This window comes from Phymastichus coffea, unplaced genomic scaffold, assembly GCF_024137745.1.
Source record: "Phymastichus coffea isolate CEN01 unplaced genomic scaffold, Cenicafe_Pcof_1.1 PCOF00001, whole genome shotgun sequence".
In the NCBI taxonomy this organism is placed as follows: Eukaryota; Metazoa; Arthropoda; class Insecta; order Hymenoptera; family Eulophidae; genus Phymastichus; species Phymastichus coffea.
In genome coordinates, this window is record NW_026706812.1 from 16,430,782 (window position 1) to 16,448,302 (window position 17,521).

Consider the following 17,521-nt stretch of genomic DNA (forward strand, 5'->3'; position numbering starts at 1 on the left):
ATTATACAAAAGAGCATATTTGGATTTGGATGATACAAATTTTAGGTTATTTGGATAATTATGTCGACTTACTCCGATACGACTAAAAGACGGTGGCTAAAAATGCAAATGTCTTGATCACAAAAACCGAAGAGATAAATTTAGAAATTAATGAATCGAAAACAAAGTATATGATCGTTGACAATGGAAGCCTAATTTATTGCCAACCAGGGTGATCTAGTGATTGGGAATACAAAATTGATAAAGTTGATGAGTTCAAGTATCCGATAACTAGTGACAATAATACTGAAATAGAAATCAACGAGCTACGTCGGTACCACGTACTATTACGCAACAAAGATAGTAATGGCGATCACATTCAAGAAATATAGAACACCGGTCGTCGTGTACGAATGGAAAACGTAAGCATTGACAAATAAAGAGGAAAATAGATTGACAGTATTAGAAAAAAAATTAGAAATATCTATAAACCAAAGAGGAATGAAAAAATCAGTAACTGGAACAAACTACATAATGATAAAATCTTTATGGGTCTCATAAAAGTGATAGCACAATGAAAGCACCTAAACTTAGACGGGTGGGGCATGAATGGGCGATGAAAAGATGGTCCGAGTTGAAAGTTAAAAGAACTAAAAAACTGATACGATTACTCAAATTGGATAAAAGTTAGACAGGATAGAGATGCGTGGCTGTCTCGGATAGAACAGGCAATCGACTTTCGCGTTTCGAATGCTAATGAATGATTATAATAAAAATTTGCTTTTATCGCTGCGAATTGAGGAAAGGATAGCTGCAGCAAGCGGTAGATGAGAGAGAGAGAGAGAGAGAGAGGGGCGGTGACGAATGGGTAACGAAAGCGAGGGAGGATTCGATGAGGTAAGAGTAATGAGTGGCATATCGCGCAAGCTGACCTCGTCGGGAGTGTGGTCCTCGGAGTCAAGGGCGATGTTGGGAACGCAGCTGCCGCGCGGCGATCTTTGGCGGTCGATGCCGAGTCTGGGAGCCTCGGCCGCGGGTTCGCTCGAAGCGAGGGATGCCCTCCTGCTGCGAGCTGCTGGCTGCTGCAGCTGCTGCTGCTGAGCCGAGGTCGACGCCGAGGTCTGCGACGGGCCAGTAACGCTGCGCGACGCCCGTCGGCGCCGCGATGACGTGCTCCGGTGCAGCATTGCCGCTAGCGCATGCTAACGCGTCAGTTCTGCAACACATGACAATCGGTAGACTGTGAGCAAAGCAAATTTATCGTTCAGTTCTCGCCGCTGGCAGGGTTCGTGTGAAATAAAAAGAGCACGGCTGTAATTAGTTGCGTAATAGCAATGGCACTTTATTGAAAAAAGTTGAAGTTGTGCCGCAGGCCGGGGCAGCCCATTTTGGCGGCTTCGGCAAACATGCTCATCACAGAATCGAGAACTTGTTCGGTGCTGGCAATAATTTGCTTGGCGGAAAGGATGAAGCAATATTTTTTGTGCTCTTAGAGTTCCTAAGTAAAAGTTCGAGATCGTTCAAGCGTTGCCTTACTCCCACTCGAGCGAGCTTCCACTGGAGACGTCTGCGATGCTTCCATTCCATCAGTGGATTTCATTAGACTTGATAACGTAATTACTCAATATACATGTCAAGCGAGAAATCGATCGACTCGAATATACTTACACAAGCCTCGAACTTGGTGTGGAATCGGTACTTTGTGTCGTGCCTCCGGCCAAGAGCTTTCGTCGTCTTCTAAGCTATCGATTTCTAAAATGGTCATTAATTAAAGTACTGAGCTACTGCACTAGCAGCCAGAAAAAGCGCTGCTCAAAAAAACCTTACGGATTTTTCGTGATTGACGAGTTGCCCGTGAGTACAGCTCCAAGCAAACATGACTGACTGCACGTAACTATGGAAGGCGATGCACCTAAAGAGTTTGTCGACGATCGATTCAACGTACTTGAACATACTGTCATTCAAAAGCCCCATTACAGTCGGGGTCGATGGCCATGTATATCGTCTTGTTATTCACTAATCAGGCTTTATCACAGACACATAGTCAATCGAAATTCATGTAAAGAGTCCAACTGCGAATCTGAGATAAACTTAGGGTTTGCTGCGTATAAGCATAGTCGTCGGCAATGAACGCGAGCAAGGAATACTAGTTGTGAGTTGGACGCACCACCACTGCATACCTGACAAGGAAAATATTGATGAGCTAAGTAACAGTGGTCAGCGAAATACGCCTACCTTAAATGCTATCAACTTCGGGCCAACGGACGCAAGCTGACATAAAACTCTATTGCACAAGCTTTCTTTTTTTCTGTATTTTAGAATAAAATAAAAGAAAAACACTAAAAGTTAATTTAGTTAGAATGTAATAGAAAAGTCTCTCTTCGTTTGGATAGCTTTTATAGATGTGTTATATATATCAACCATCAAAACGTTTAAGAGAACGATATCTCGTCAATTAAATCGCGCACCTCATATCTCCAACATCTATTAAATTACTGAATTCGACTAGCTCGCTCGGGACCACCGTTGAATTAAGTCCGCAGTATCGAGCACTTGCCTTGGCTTAATCCAATATGATTACTATAGAAAATGTTTAATCGGTTCAACCACTAGCCCTAACTCTCTCGGATGGCATCTCCAACTGGCAGCTTCGCCTGAAACATATAGTTCTTGTCTTGAACGTAAAGCTCATCTTTTTACAAAACTCGTAACGGGCAAGTATTGTAAACATGACCTTTCGTACTCTACAAAAAATATACGATTCTTCAATTTTTCATTGCAAAGTGTAATGTTCAATCAGTTATCCCACAATCAAAGCGTTATCATTATCACTTAATCGTTCGATAAAAAAATGTTTGATCGCATATATGCATTTTATTTTTATTACTAGACACCACTCGGATTTTCATGCTTAGTTCAAAACATGTTTGTTATGATAACCACTTCGAAGAGTCATTGGTGGTAAAATCGCTGTGCAATTATTCATCAAATGTAAAAATAAAATACAATATTTGAGGATAATTTAAAAGTTAATTAGGTAGTGACTATTCATAATTAGTTTCTGACATACAAGAACCAGAAAGCTTGTCCATTAGCGATTGAAGGGTAAGAAACACGTATGGAATGAATTTGTTTTATTGCATATTTTAGACTCTATATTTTAAATTTGTTCAAGAACGTGATTTTCACAGTAACTTGAGAAACTGCAAACTTTCTTTCCACCCGGTCTGAAGAACATTCACGGCTCAAGTTCTTTGAATAACAAAGCCCAATAGAGGTATACGTGGTACTACTTTTGAAAGCGTATCAAAATAATGACAGTGTACTTCTAGAATAGTGACGTTATTCAGCCTACTTAGGTAAGTAGTTTGACTGCAAGCAGCCATACCATTTGGAATGATTTTATTGAAAGAATTCGTTTAAAATTATTAACACGCATACTTTCCTCATCCAATTTCGGCAAATGGTGTTTGATTTGAATGTAGTTGTTCATGAAGCTTCGATCAAAATGTTCATTCGTCAATGTGGTACTTTTACAGGAAGTAGGCGTTGCTCTGGGAGAAATGGTTGAAGTGCTTTTACACACTGAAAATGGACTCTCTCGCGTGCTTAAATAAATGGCCAAGGCCTGAGTAACTGCGCTGTGGCAGTAGACAAAGACAAATGGGAGAACAAATGTGGTTGATTCTCTGGATCAACGAAAATAAAACCAAGAGATAGATTGTCCATCGGCGGGCAAGACGAGTTTGGTAATGACTGAATTGGCGAGGACGTCGCTATGGGAGGTGCGCAGTGACAAGCGAAGAGAGGTCGTTTACAGCTGAGGGCGCAGACTGAATTGAGCGCAGCGAGAGCTCGGCTGAGCGATTGCATTATTTGGCAATGACAAAGGCAAGTGACTTAAAACAATGTTGGGACCGTAACCGCTGGCGCGCCGCTCGCCAATTTGCCCGTGGATGCGCGCACGCCGCCGAAAAGTATATTTCAGCTGGTTGCCCAACCAATCGCCACTGTAAACTAATTGATCGAAAATCTAGCGGGTCGCGCCTGCTGCGCCTGCTGCGCCTGGGCACGCCTACCCTAGAAAGCTTTCCGACCGAAGGCTCGCATATCGCTGCTCGACGCTGCTAATGAACATTTCCAGACGAGCGGCTAGTGCGACAGACACTGGCTCGCGAGCCGCGATATTTTCTCATTTTCAGCATTAACATCGGCACCATCGGGGAGGGCAGCCAGTTGCAAACTATTTTCACGCGACAATGCAGCCGGCCCACAGTTAGTTTAACCCGCGTTGCGGCAGCTCGTTAAAAATTGTTGCAGACAGGGGCAGAGATGCAATCTCATTAATTTGTAGCGGCAATTGTTTTTTCCAATGAAAATTACGAGTGACTAAGCTGAAAGCTCCATAGCGACGCGGCGCTGGCAGCTTGTTAATTAAAAAAGAAATGGAAAGTAAAGGGGCGCTCCGAAAGAGACGTTTCCGGCAACAAAGGTCCTTTAATCAAAAGACTTGAATAGCACAGCTAAAAGCTGTAGCGGGCACAAAGCCAAGTGCAGTTTTGCAGCTTTGGCCGGACAATGGAAGGTGACGGGATTGCGAGGCTCATTATCAATTCGTCCGGCAGACGGACTAAGATTCGCATTCGCTCGCGCGCTGCGCCGACCACGCTGCTGCGTGCGCGCCTGCACTGCAGCTGGCTAGATAGCAATTGCCATTAGATATGCAGCGCGTGCCAGCCAATTACGCTAGGACTTCCGCTTGCCGCTGGCTGGCGCGGCTACCGGCATATTTCGCGCCACTCCGACAACTCTCCATTCCATTGTAAACCTCTGTCGATATTTATCAATGGCACCCCTTTCTCCAGCGAATCAGCAAACAACTTGCGAACTTTGAGCAACAATGCGGCAGCTTTCTCTCTCTCTCTCTCTCTCTCTCTCTCTCTCTCTCTCTCTCTCTCTCTCTCTCTCTCAAGTGATCGATACATCCAACCTTCTTTTGAAGCATAATTCTATGACCGTGAACAAGTGTTTTCATTTACCTATTGTATACTTTCAAGTGAGCAGCCTTTCTCTGCCAATTTTTAAAAATGCCTATAATCTGTACAAACATTTCCATATCAGTAGTTCATGATATTAACCTAGTGCCCTATATGCCCTAGACTAGTGCTTAGCTGTAGGTATTAATCATCAGTCAACATAACGGAAATTTTCTCTTGTTTATAGGAATTATGTAATAATTTGTAACGCACATACGTAAAAAATACATAACATTGAAATTTCATCATACAAACTGTTAAAGATTCTTCGCTGTGTTCATTATTCTAGTTATACATACACTTTCCAGTGCTTTGGTGATCTATTGAATATTTTATTAGCAACAACATAACTACTGTTTTTATACATCGTTTTGTTAATTTCAAGAATTGTTGATTCTTGTTTTGCTGTTATTGAGTTATTACATTTTGTACATAATTTATCATAACGATAGCATAATGATTCTCGTGCATTCTTACATAATTTTAATCTATCGCACTGGATAATTTTCCGCGGTAAATTTATCTTCACAAATTATTTTCAGAAATTTGTATTGTAAGGTTTGAAGTGGGTATAAAATACTTATTTCAACACCTCCCCATTGCTGAATTCCGTAATTCGCAATCCTATAAAAATATCTATGGCCCATTTGTAGCAGAATTTTTGTACTAGTAGATTTTGATAATTTATAAAAAATAAATGCCACAGATTTAGTGATTAATATGACTAGACCATACTGAGAAATTATAGTAAGAAATTACGTGAAGATATTACGATTAGCCTATATTCTTTTAATGATTGTCTTATGAATTGTAATCTCAATATTTACAGGTACTTCATGGCAACCAAAAGTCATATAGTCTGTTTTATGAATGTTCAATGATAACTTTTGGACATTTAATCAGCTAGAGCTATATATGAAAGTAATTAATTCATTTTATCTATAGTGATATCCCAACTGATATTACAGCAGACTCATCTGCGTATGCTAATGCAGAACCATTCGATATATTTTGAAACAAGTCATTAGCATACAATATAAACAAAAGTGATCCTCGAATTGTACGCTGTGGAATTCCAAATCCGATCGTTTGATAGTTACTAATTTTATCATTTAATCTAATTCTTTGTTTTCTAGGGGATAGATAACTCGTAAAAAGGTCATCTGCTTTGCCTCATATTTCCTATCTATACAATTTTTGCAGTAAAGCATTGTGATCCACCGATTAAAAGGCTTTAACCCGATCCAATTATGTTACAGTTGTCGGAACAGCATCATCAATGTTTCCAATTCCGTGGTTGTTCATAAGTTAAATTCGAGAATTCATCAAGTTAAGGCTATTATAGGGTACGCGATATTATTGCGAATACGTGTATTCGATAAGTATATTACGGTTCTTTTGATATTGCACGTTATCGAAACAGTCCGGTAGGAAAAAAAATAGTGGTGGTTAAAAATGTAGCAATATTAAAGGACGATTCCAGAAACAAAATGTACTATCGTTGTTTGCGTGAATGTTTTGCGAAGATGATATCGTGCAGATCAATTGAGTGGAGAAAACGGCAAGCTTCAAGAATATTTGCATTTTGAAAAAATACGACTTTCTGAGATATTACGTACGTATCTAGTTTACAAAGTAAACATCGTCGCGGTACTTGGCATGCAGTATCAGAGTAACTGCCTAAGGTTTCAAATGCAGTATTACTTGCATCTCGTCTTCCGTTCTATGACTTTTATCAGCCAAAGTATTCGATATTTGGATGCCATCGCGGAAAAACTATGTGGAAACGTAATTTTTCCTCGAAAACTTATTGCACACAGAACGCACGTCGTTTATAAAAAATATTTTACAAGTTGTTTTGATAGATTTTGACCGATAAAATGCCACAAGTCAATTTGTTCTTCATGACTAGCAATATAACTTGATGAAATGTCTTTGGATTGGTTTAATATTATTCAATTGTATTTACAGTTGTGTTCCACAAAACGACATGGATTAACGTCGTGGTATATTAATGAACGTAGGACGATAAGTTGAGTAGCGACCAAGTTAGAAGCTGGAATGCGAGACGGCGAACCAAATAAGCTGATTGATTGGACTTACTGGTTGGAGTTGTCATCCGGGTATGAAAGCTTTGCGAAACGAGATGTTAGTCGGAAAAGTGAGAGGTAGTTGCGGATGAATTGTTCGATGCAGAATCTATTGGCGACGAAATTCACGAGCTCGTGGCGTTGCGTCGTGTATGGATGTAGGTGTGAAAGGAAAGGAAAGAGAGAGAGAGAGAGAGAGAGAGAGAGAGAGAGCGGAAAGGAGGAAAGGTGGGAGAGAATCGAGGAGCAGGAAAAGGAAGACGGGGAGGAGGGAGAAAAGAGTAGCAGCGATCGATCGAGGCGGCGCTAATTCCTGCGCGAGGAAATAGAGCGGTTGCAATTGAAGCGGCTGTCGCCGCCACGAGACATGCGATTATCGTTCGCACTGCGCCTACGGATCCATGGCAGTCGCGCCTCGCCGCTATATCCCGATCGCCGGCTGCGAATTTTCGGAACGGATCGATTACGTGATAAGCTCTTTTCCATATTTACCTTTGATGCAGAAGCAAACGTCCAACAACCTTTTCCCAACTGCTGCACATCCCTTTCCGTAACAAGAGGCGATCGATACTTTATACGGACGTCGTTTTTCTCTTACTTATATAATGTCAAGCATTGAGCCTAGTCGTAAACCTAGAACCAGCATTGAAAAAAGCTCGTGCAACGCGAACCGTCGTCTCGAAGCCTGCCAAGGGGACGATGATTTAGCACTGCTCGCGAAACGCCATCGCGGCCAGATATTAAGAGCGACGCTATGGAAAAATGAGGTGTTGCGTTTAGCTCGCGAGCCAGCTCGCTCCGTGATTGACCATAACGCGTTATTACGCGAGCTAACGATCAACTTGAATGCCAAGTTAGTTAGTAAAGGTCGCGCGGTATTGGCTAGATTATCGTTGGAAAATCAAGCTCCTACGATTCAAGCAATTAATTCAAAGTGGCGAACGAATGCAATTTTTTTAACGACATTCATTTGATGAAAATACATTTTCATCGTTATGGCCCATAAAAGGAACTCAAGTTTACAGCCCCTATTTGTGCTTCATTAGTGTTTCTCAATAAAGTTTAAGCTATGTTTAAAAAATTAACGCCACAACGATTGCAGTTGTTTCGTCCAAGCTCGACCTACTATAAAAGAAATTCCGCCACCGTGTATTCTCGATGCCTCCGCGTATCCAGCCAATCAAAATGAATCGAGCTTCTAGGTTAATAACCCAATATTTCATGATTGCTAGACGAAACATGGCGTTGTAATTGGCAGTACAAGTCAAAGTTATAAAGGATATAAAAAAGCGTTCAATCAATAACTCAATAACCCTGTAGGTTTGTAAGTACAATGTAGATTTTCACTAGAGCTTTTATTCGTGACAACGAGACAACGGCATGTTAGAAATCAGTAAACGTGACAAATACACCGAGTGCAGTTGACGTGGCTTTGTAATTTGCTTACCACCAATACTTTAACTGTTGGCTCGCCTAGCTGCTGCGCTCGAGCGAAGGCAGATCGACTATTTAATTGCATCGTGTACCGGTCTACCGCAGTCAAAGGTTCATGATAATACTATATTGCATCAAAATATATTTAATATTTGTTAAGTGAAATTCGCTGGTAGATTAAGGGACGGCGGTGTAGCTAACCTGCTCTGTCACTATTATTTTTTTCTACATGAAAGCACCATTGCTTTGACATAGGAAAACATTTCTATGGTTATTTAAAATCAAAAATTATACTTATAGTTTACTTATTTATTCGCGGGAGTTTGAAGCGCGAAGCGCGCAGAGGGCACGACCCTCTGGTATGTAATATACAGGTAGATTGAAAAGCTAAATAACGAACTATAAATTAATTTTCGTTTCGCTTATAGTACCGTAGCTTCTTGAAAGCAAAATATTGAAGATAAACTTGTGAAGATAAATGAAATGTCCGAGTGATGAGCGATGGACGATGGAAAATGAAAATACCCGGTGAGCTATCAGCTTTTGAATATAGAAAGAACGTTCGACATATCGCTAGTTGAGATCGTGTAAAACAAATGGGAAAACGCCGAGGCTGTCCACGGGGCATGTCGAGGGAGAGTGAACGCAGTTTCAAGCGCTAAGCAACAAGGCAAACTCCAGCTTGTTAGCAGAACAATTGACTCGGATAAATTGCACTTTGTTTACTTTATAGCCGCCGGGATGTCGGTCGTTCAGTTCTCAAGTGATTCTCGTTCCCGAGAAACTTGACCGTAGTCGGTTGTATCACCCCTTTAGAATGCTCTCTTCTCCATCCTGCAAAATTCACGGCCATCGACCAAGCAACGTTGCTTTTCGGGTGGCCCCCTCGTCTCTGCCTATGCCTTTGATGTATCGCTTAATTGAACGGCTCGATCGATCGCAATATCAGCTCGCACAAATCCGAACAAGTTGGGTTTTCAATTGCAACTGCAGACAGAACAATTAGAAATGCCGAGTAAAACTCGCCCTCGTTGTCCATTACCAAGCTTTTTCGCTTTACACATTTCTCCACATTTTCCGTCTGTCGACATTGCTCATGATTCTGTTATTTTTATCGCAGCTATTAATCTTGCACAGTGCTTTTTTCCAATATTTGTCGATCGCTATTTAGCACGTATTAAATGAGTTTACTGCTCATTGATTCATGGCTCGTTTACGAAATATTTCATCTTCGTCGATTCCAGGACTTTTCATTCGAACCTAGCGTTTACGCAAAGAGCGCAAGTCAATACTTATCGAGTGCAAAGATAATTCAGAAATGTTGTGACTTATGATAAAACGTTACGATAATAAATTAACCGTTAAGATTGCAACGTGGTGATTGTCGCGAAAATACTATGGCGAGTTTGTCGAGGAATGGATGTCCAGAAAAAAATCTTGCCTGCGAGAGTGTGGGTTTGTTCCGTTTCTTCCGCGACGTTAACCTCGTTGCGTGCCAAGGGTATTTGAAAATAAACGAAAGACTAGGGAGAATAACTAATTGTGAGATATGTTTGGTAGCGACATTTTCGAGAATATTATTAAAAGCGCGCGTGACGACGCAGCTAAAGCTACTTGAAAAAGCTACAATGTGCTATACGTGTCTACGTATATCAATCCAGCGTGAGTTTACTCGCCAATAAGTAGCGGCCCGTGGAGCTCTTATCACAAGTTGAGTGAAAACCTCAAGACCAATCCTGTTACAAGTTTCAAACGCGCTCCTCGATGGTAAACGCAACCCGTTTAAGTTTATAGTTTACAGACAGCTTTCGACAGCTTGCCAATCGATCCCTTGGCGAGACGGAAATCCGGCTAAAATAAATAATGCGATATTGTTTTTAACGAGAAACGAGCGATGAAGCAGCGGGATTGACGAGGTTTCATTGAAAACCCGCGAGTTTTCCTATGGTCAGCCGTATCGATTGAATGGAAATGAAATCAGGTGAAGATCAGTCGCGGAAATGGAATTGAAATGGAAGCTGGGACGGGAAAGAAAGTTGAATGAAAAACTGAGAAAAGAAAAGGGAGTGAAAATTGCCGAGATGTATTATGTAAATGTCGACGAGTGTCTGGAATGTTTGAAAGGAAGCGGTGGCAGCAGGGTTAAGCGAATTTTCGGCTCCGCTGGCAGAATCCCCGCGGGAAAGTCAAGCTATACATCTTGATCCAACAAGTGATATCACGAGAGAAAGGCGTATTATTCCCCGACTCGTCATCCGTTACTTGAATTCCAATAAACCGCCAACTATCTAATCAATCATCTCTTTCTTCAGCTCGATATCTAACAACGACTAAGAGCGCCTCGGCTGCCTTGTCGAAATTGAGCGTGCAATAAGTTTTGACTCGGCAAGTTGACTATCGCTAATTCGATCGTAAGAGCGTGGATGGAATCCGTGCGAGTGTCTTTTTCAATTTGAGAAGAGTGAAATGTGAAAAAAGCCGAAAGACAAAGGTGGTAGGCAGACGAAGTAGACGGATGAAAAAGAATGGATCGGCTGGCTCGGCTCGGATGTTAACCAAGCCAGATAGATGGATTAAGGTGATGGAGAGACGGCATTGGTTAAATCGAGAAAGATCGCGGGAATCAGGCGGCAACACGGATTTAAAGAGTCGCCGGAGAAAAGAATGGAAAGTAAGCCAGTGCGCGGCAAGAAGATTTATTAATGGGATTAGCTGGCCGGACCCGTTTCTAGCGACTCTCAAACAGACAGTAATTAAGCTCTTCTCCGTGGAACGAGAAAAAGAAGGCTTTTCTCTGCTGAATCTCACGCAATTGAATAGGGCAGCCTAAGTGCGACTCGAAGCTGGTCTTGGGCTAATTGGAGCGAACAATTAGCAGAAAGATTCTTGTCGGTTGGCAAGTGATTAATTAGTTCAATAAAGAGCTATTATTAAGCATCGGAAGATCGGCCAAGTAGTGCGGCGGCAGCAGCCGTGGAATGGCCGTTATCCCGCGCTCGCACATGCGGAATTCTGGAAATTTAATGAAACACCTGGCTCGGCTGCTCGTTAATAGTCCTCGACAAAGAGTTCCGCGAGTTCCGCGGATCGATCGAGTGGAGCCTAGAGCTCGCGCGGCTCGCCAAGGAGCGCGGCATGAAGCTGGTTCGATCGCACGCGAGTGGGCCGAACGGACGGGGCGAGCGCATTAGCGCCCGGCAAACTTTGGCCCGAGGCCATTGGCATGTGGTGCCGCCGCTCGAGAGCCGGGCCGACTTCGGCAAGTGACCGGAGCACGTGCGCCCGACCAAGGACTTCCTCGCGTCTCCGCGCCAACGCCGTTTATCTCGAGAAATCCCCTTGGACGCTAAACGGCGGAGCGCGGAGTCCGTTCCGTTCGATCTGCCTCGTGTCCGAAGCCAGCTGCGATAGCGTCGTTCGATGCCTCCAACTCTCCGATTCTTATCGCTGCTCCCGCGTAGCCGCACTCGCCAATTATTCGGCAAAGAGAAGAACGACTCGGTCGTCGTTCTTTCCCGACATTCATCGCGCATGCGAAAAGTAAAGATGCCACTCTCCAGTCGATGGCGGCTGATCCGAAAGTGAAAAGTAGGTCGCGGCGTGCATAATGATCGAGACAGAGCGGAGGAGAGGAACAAGCGGCAAGAGACTGCCGTGAGATTGAATTTTCCGGGCGCGAAATCCCGACGAGAGGTTGGTGGGCGCGAAGGTGCTGCGCGGCGAGCCGCATCGCAGCTCGAAAGTCGCCGCGGCTTGGCCCCGCGTGCGCTTCGCTCTTTCGATCGACTTTCCCTTCGCGCCTGCCGCGATTCTCTCCTGCTCGAGGGAGGTCGAGAACGAGTACACCGGTAAACAAGGAGGAGTTAGATGCAAATTTGGTAACTCGCAGTTCGACCAACGCCATTTTTATTCAATTGGTCATTCGTGCAAAGGTGTGAACGCGCGCTGTGATCAGCCGACAAGCGTTCTGGAAACGAGAATTCGAGGATATTCGGTCGGAACTAACCGATGAGCGCCGCGTAAATAAGCTCGAGCAGAGTAAGCGCGCGATAGCTCAGCTGCGCAGTTGATGCACATAAATTTTACGCGTAAAGTTTATGAAACTCGAGCCGCGAGGGATGGGTATTCGGCAGAGCGCGTCGGGTCCGCGAGCTTCCTCACGAGGGTTAGTCTGCAGCCGCTGCTCGCATCGCGCAGCTAAGCAAAGCAAACACATCGGCCGGAACGATGCGACGGAAAGGTGCGCGGCAATGCGAAAGCTGTGATGCTCGTTCGGCATTCGCGCGTTTCTTCCTCGCGCACCACCGAGCAATTGCGTTCGTAACACGAACGCACGACAGTTGAAGCGTAGAACGCACGGGTGCGCGGACTATTTCGTCGATGCGTAGGTGTGATTGATTTATACGGCGTAACAATGGCCATCGCGATAAAAACGAAGAGGAACTCTTCGCAAGGGGCAAGCGAGTGCGCTCCAGTAAGATAAAATTAATCGAGGCAGCGTGTGGCACGGGAGACGCGTTCGTTCCGAAAGTTGGACGCGCGGCGACACGCAATTTCACATCAGGCAGTTTGATCGATTTTTAGCATAACGTGCTCGGGTATTTTTAGGACTGAGGCTGGAGCTCGAGCGTGAAAAGACGACGGCGGGATCGAAGAAAGTTTGATGGCTGATTGATGAGAGCCGAGCCCGCGAGTGGTGCCGAGAAAACGAGTCGCAAAGGAAATTAATTGGCAGTTCGACTCGGCGTGGACCCAACGAGTACGAGAATCGCGAAACGCCGACGTCGAGTGGCGAAAACGGCTGGCAAAAGTAGGGGAGCGAACGGCCTAGTCCTGAGAGCTTGGAGCTTCGGCCTCGAGCACGGCGTCGACCTCCGTCGCCAGTTGCGACGATGCGATAGCGGCTGCGCGGGGCGCGAGCAAGTGGCCCGACAAGAAAAGCAAAGGAAAGCCCGCAGCCGAGTAGGTTAGGGCCGATCGCGGCCAGCAGATAGATCGAGTGTGTCGCGATAGCAGAGGGCGAGGATCGATCGCCGAGGCTGGTCGGGCTCCAGCGAAGTGTGTCACGCCAGCGGTTGTCGGGATGCCGTCGTCCCCTGGCCTCGTCGCGTCGAGGCTCGCGGCGCCGGGGGCGCGCACCTGTGGCGCCGGTGCTCCCGGGACCGATGGGCCGGGGCGAGGCGCGCAGCCATTAGCGACGCGCGAAAGCAGCGACGGACAAAGGAGGCAGCTCCGTAGACGGGCGCAGGCGCGTCTCCGCTGAACCGCTGAATAGTGCAGCAGCTCGCCTTGGTTTTCGCTTTCTCTCTCTCTCTCTCTCTCTCTCAATTCTTAACGAACGCTCTGCAGCTGCACTGCGGAAGCCTCTCCGCGCTGACGGATTGTTGCTTTTTATTACACACCTCCGGCCGAGCCCCGTCTCGGCCGCTTCTTCTTCCTCGCCCCTCGCTTCTCCTGCCTGGCCCACATTAGTTGCCTTTCTTTCTTCAAGCCTCGCTCTCTTTCCAATTTTTGCAGAGTGCTGCGTCACCTGAACACGCAATCCTTGCCGTCAAATATTAACCATTCTTTTCACTCGCAAACGCTTCTGCCTAATCCAGCCCTTGCATTCCTCATCCTGAGCCCCCTTCTTCCATGCCCATTTAATTACTCCGCGGCAATTACGCCTTCGTAACGCCACTCTGCCGTGGCAGCCGGCACCTACGTCTAGTTAGTCCAAGGCATGCCCGACCGAATATTGACTCGCGCCACTTCTCAAATCCCCGCCTCAATGGGAACAGAGAAGCGCTGCGCCGCCCCATCTTTTTTCACTCTCACGTGGCTATTTTTTAAATGATCAATTTCCGACCCGCCGCGCACTAATATTCGGTTGAATTATTCATTTTAAACAGCAACACACACACGCGCGTACACACATCTCTGTGTACAACTCTCACCTATTTCGATTTAGGAAAGTAAGCCCTTCCACGTGTGACAAGATCACGTCGACCATTCGTCGGCCATTAGCCACTAATTTTTTTGCAACTCAAACAACTAAAGCTTATGAACAAGTTTACGCGATCGAAAGGCAGCAGCCGATTGGTCAAGCATCTGACTTGGGCAAATAGCGCTACTGGTGACCGAGCTGCAGGCAACTACTGCCGTGATGATTTTCTTTCTTTCCAGGCAAAAGAGCAAACTTTGCAAATTAAACTCCCAAAGAAGGATGTAAAGCTTTTCAAACGTTCAACAAACAAAGTTGCTTTTTTAACGAGAAAAGCATGTTAGAATGTCACTTTAATGAATAAAAACGGTCGAAAAGGAAGAATACAAAGGAACAATTAAATAGCCTTGTGAAAATAGGAAAAGAATCTGGCACGAACAAAAGTTCCAGCCAAAAAGACAGACGCGCAGGACGGAACGGTAAAATTCTGTGCAAATGAATGCAGCTAGTTATACTCGTATATCAATCTTTCATGTGGACGTCAAAGTGCTTTGTCTTCAAAATTCTCTTTCTCTTAGGAATAATATCGTGCAAGCTATGAAGTACATGTTAGCACGATGTTACTTTTCACGTTTATTGAATGTCACTTAACTGTATAGCTGGATTTTAATTAGAAAAAAAGAATTTATTGCACGCAATGGCTTGTGAATCTGCAGTACCTAGTAATTCAAGGCGGAAGAAATAGACAGCTATAGACAACTACACAAGCAACCCGGAAAAACGTAAGAGAACGCGCGTAACAAATAGACTCACACACGAAACCGCAAATAGAAAACGAAGAAACGAGATTTAAGAAGAACGATGGCGTAGTGGCGCACTATGTAACTCCGGGTCAAATAACTTTCGTACGGTCAACGGCAAAAGCTGACTGAATATACTTTTAGATTGTGTTAATTGTAAATTGAGTATAAACAAATAAAGTAAGTTGCATCATTTATCGATTCTAAAAACAGGCAAGTACTTTACTTGTTATCATATCCAGTGTACCAGGGCAAAAATACTTTCGATTCAAAGATGATACATGTCTATGTTTTTGTTACCGGTTACAAACAATTTTAGTTTTTTCAAAATGTTGTGTAAACATTTATAGACATTTATGAAGGTCATAATAATCACGACATTACGAATAATCGATATATTAACGGATAACTTAATTTGTGATTTTGAAGCATTGCGCGTTTTATTCCATTCTTTATTATATTCTGCTGAAAATGTGATTTCGATAAAAATAAAACGCGAAACAACATGAAAAAGCATACCTTACCATATAGAAATGAAAATATTGACAAGAAAATACGGTTAAGTTAAAGATTATTAAAACTGCCATGTAACTTTGTAAAAGAATTGGAAAATGTACGTATTTCAAGCATAATTTCAAATCAATGAAATACTTGAACAGTTTCATTATTTTTCATTGTTACCCTACAAGTCTATACGAAGGATATGGGTAAGTAGTAAAAGTTGCCAGTGCAAATGGAATAGTTCATCAATATAAGGCTTGTTTAGCAGGTCAAGCTGAACTGCGCAGCATCTCTTTAACGATTGCGCGCTGAATGATTTGAAGTGCTTTTCACGGATGTTGCTTGAAGATGTGCAAATCTAGAAACACAAAGCCTATGCAATCTTGAAACATCGCGAGTACTCGTCCGTTCGAATTTCGAGTGGAATTCGCCGAATGACAGCATGAAAATTGTGAATTGAAAAGTGAGAATGAGATAGAGCTGGAGAAAATATTCGAGGAAAATATTTAATAGTATACGTCTAGTGTTAACGAAGATCAGATGAGCGAGTCGGAGAGTCATCAAAGCGAGCGAGATGAAAAGACGAGACTTGATAATACGACTCGCGGAGGAGGGCGTAAATGCCTTTTGCTGGTCCATAAACTAGTGAGTCGGAAAAGCACTAGTATGCTCGCAAAAATATCGTTCCGCGTCTCTTGTTGGCAAGCACTGAGAAGGGTGACGTGCCATCGTCTTCGACCAGTATACGTTCTGGAAACAGCTTGAACTGGCATCGGCCCAGACATTCCATTTTTCGCGGACGTCGAGTTCGCCAGCAAAAACCATTGGCTGCCGGCGGTCTTCGCTCTACTCGACGCTCTACGCTACTGGCGAAGACGAGGCTTGCTCGCGATTGCGATCGTTCGCTAGAAGCTGACCAAAGCGGCGTCGAAGCTCTGTGAAAGCGCTCGCTCGAGCGCACAGAACTGGAACGCTGCGACGGGCGGGTCGCGTGGCGTGGTCAGCTGGTCGGGCAGCGAGCGGCGCGGCGATCGAGATCGAGCCGATCGGGAGGTGCAGCGAGGACGGCGGAGCGGTGCTAGTTACCTGGGCGACAGCTCGTCGGACGGCTCGCTCGGGCTCGGGCGACGGCCGCGCTGCTCAGCGGCAACGGCTGGCCGACTGGCGGGCGGCCATGGGCGGCTCGCACGCGGACGGGACTGTGGCGCGACACGGAGCGCTGCAGAGCTTTGGCCGGCTTCGCGCGCGCGTCGCAGCTTGCGGCCCGAGCAGCTCACCGAGCGCGCACCCAGAGCCAACTGAGCGAGCCGCGGCCGAGCTTGCGGCTCGGCTCTACGGCGGGGCGCCTTCGCGCAAGCCCCGTGCGCAAGCTCGCCCCGTCCCCGGCCCCGACCGCCTCCGCCTTTCCTCTTCGCGTCTCTCTCTCCCCCATTTATTTCTCTGCGCTTTCTTCCCGTACTTTCCTTTTTTCTTTCCTCATTGTTTCCTTAACCTAATACACGCCGCGCAAACGCTACCCGCCCTTCCGGCTGTGCGTCGAGTATGCTGTGGTATTGTTACCTCCTCAACATTTCACATTTGCCGACGCTGAATTTAAGCTTACACGACTTTCACTGCCAAACAACTTCTTCAATTTACCGCTCATGTCGCTCGCAACAAGACAATTATTTTCCTGCCGGATTTACGAATGGCCAGTTCAATGCTGGTCAGGTGACGGATAAATCAAAGTCAGTCGGCGACAGCTGAAAGAGTTCATTG

At 44.9% G+C, this 17,521-nt stretch overlaps 1 protein-coding gene across 2 annotated transcripts in view; it reads right to left on the minus strand.

Moving 5' to 3' along the window:
• The window catches only part of LOC131675471 (uncharacterized), a 32,045-nt gene extending 15,002 nt beyond the window's left edge, over window positions 1-17,043 (minus strand). Inside the window, exons 1-4 of one of the 2 annotated variants that reach the window (XM_058954538.1) lie at window positions 16,850-17,043; window positions 1,807-2,159; window positions 1,648-1,731; window positions 912-1,195 (exon numbers count right to left, since the gene is read on the minus strand). In XM_058954538.1, the coding sequence (XP_058810521.1) occupies window positions 912-1,166 (255 nt within the window). In that variant the 5' untranslated portion in view covers window positions 1,167-1,195; window positions 1,648-1,731; window positions 1,807-2,159; window positions 16,850-17,043. The remainder of the gene's footprint in view (window positions 1-911; window positions 1,196-1,647; window positions 1,732-1,806; window positions 2,160-16,849) is intronic. The other variant, XM_058954489.1, reaches the window with a different exon arrangement.
• Between the last annotated feature and the right edge of the window lie 478 nt (window positions 17,044-17,521).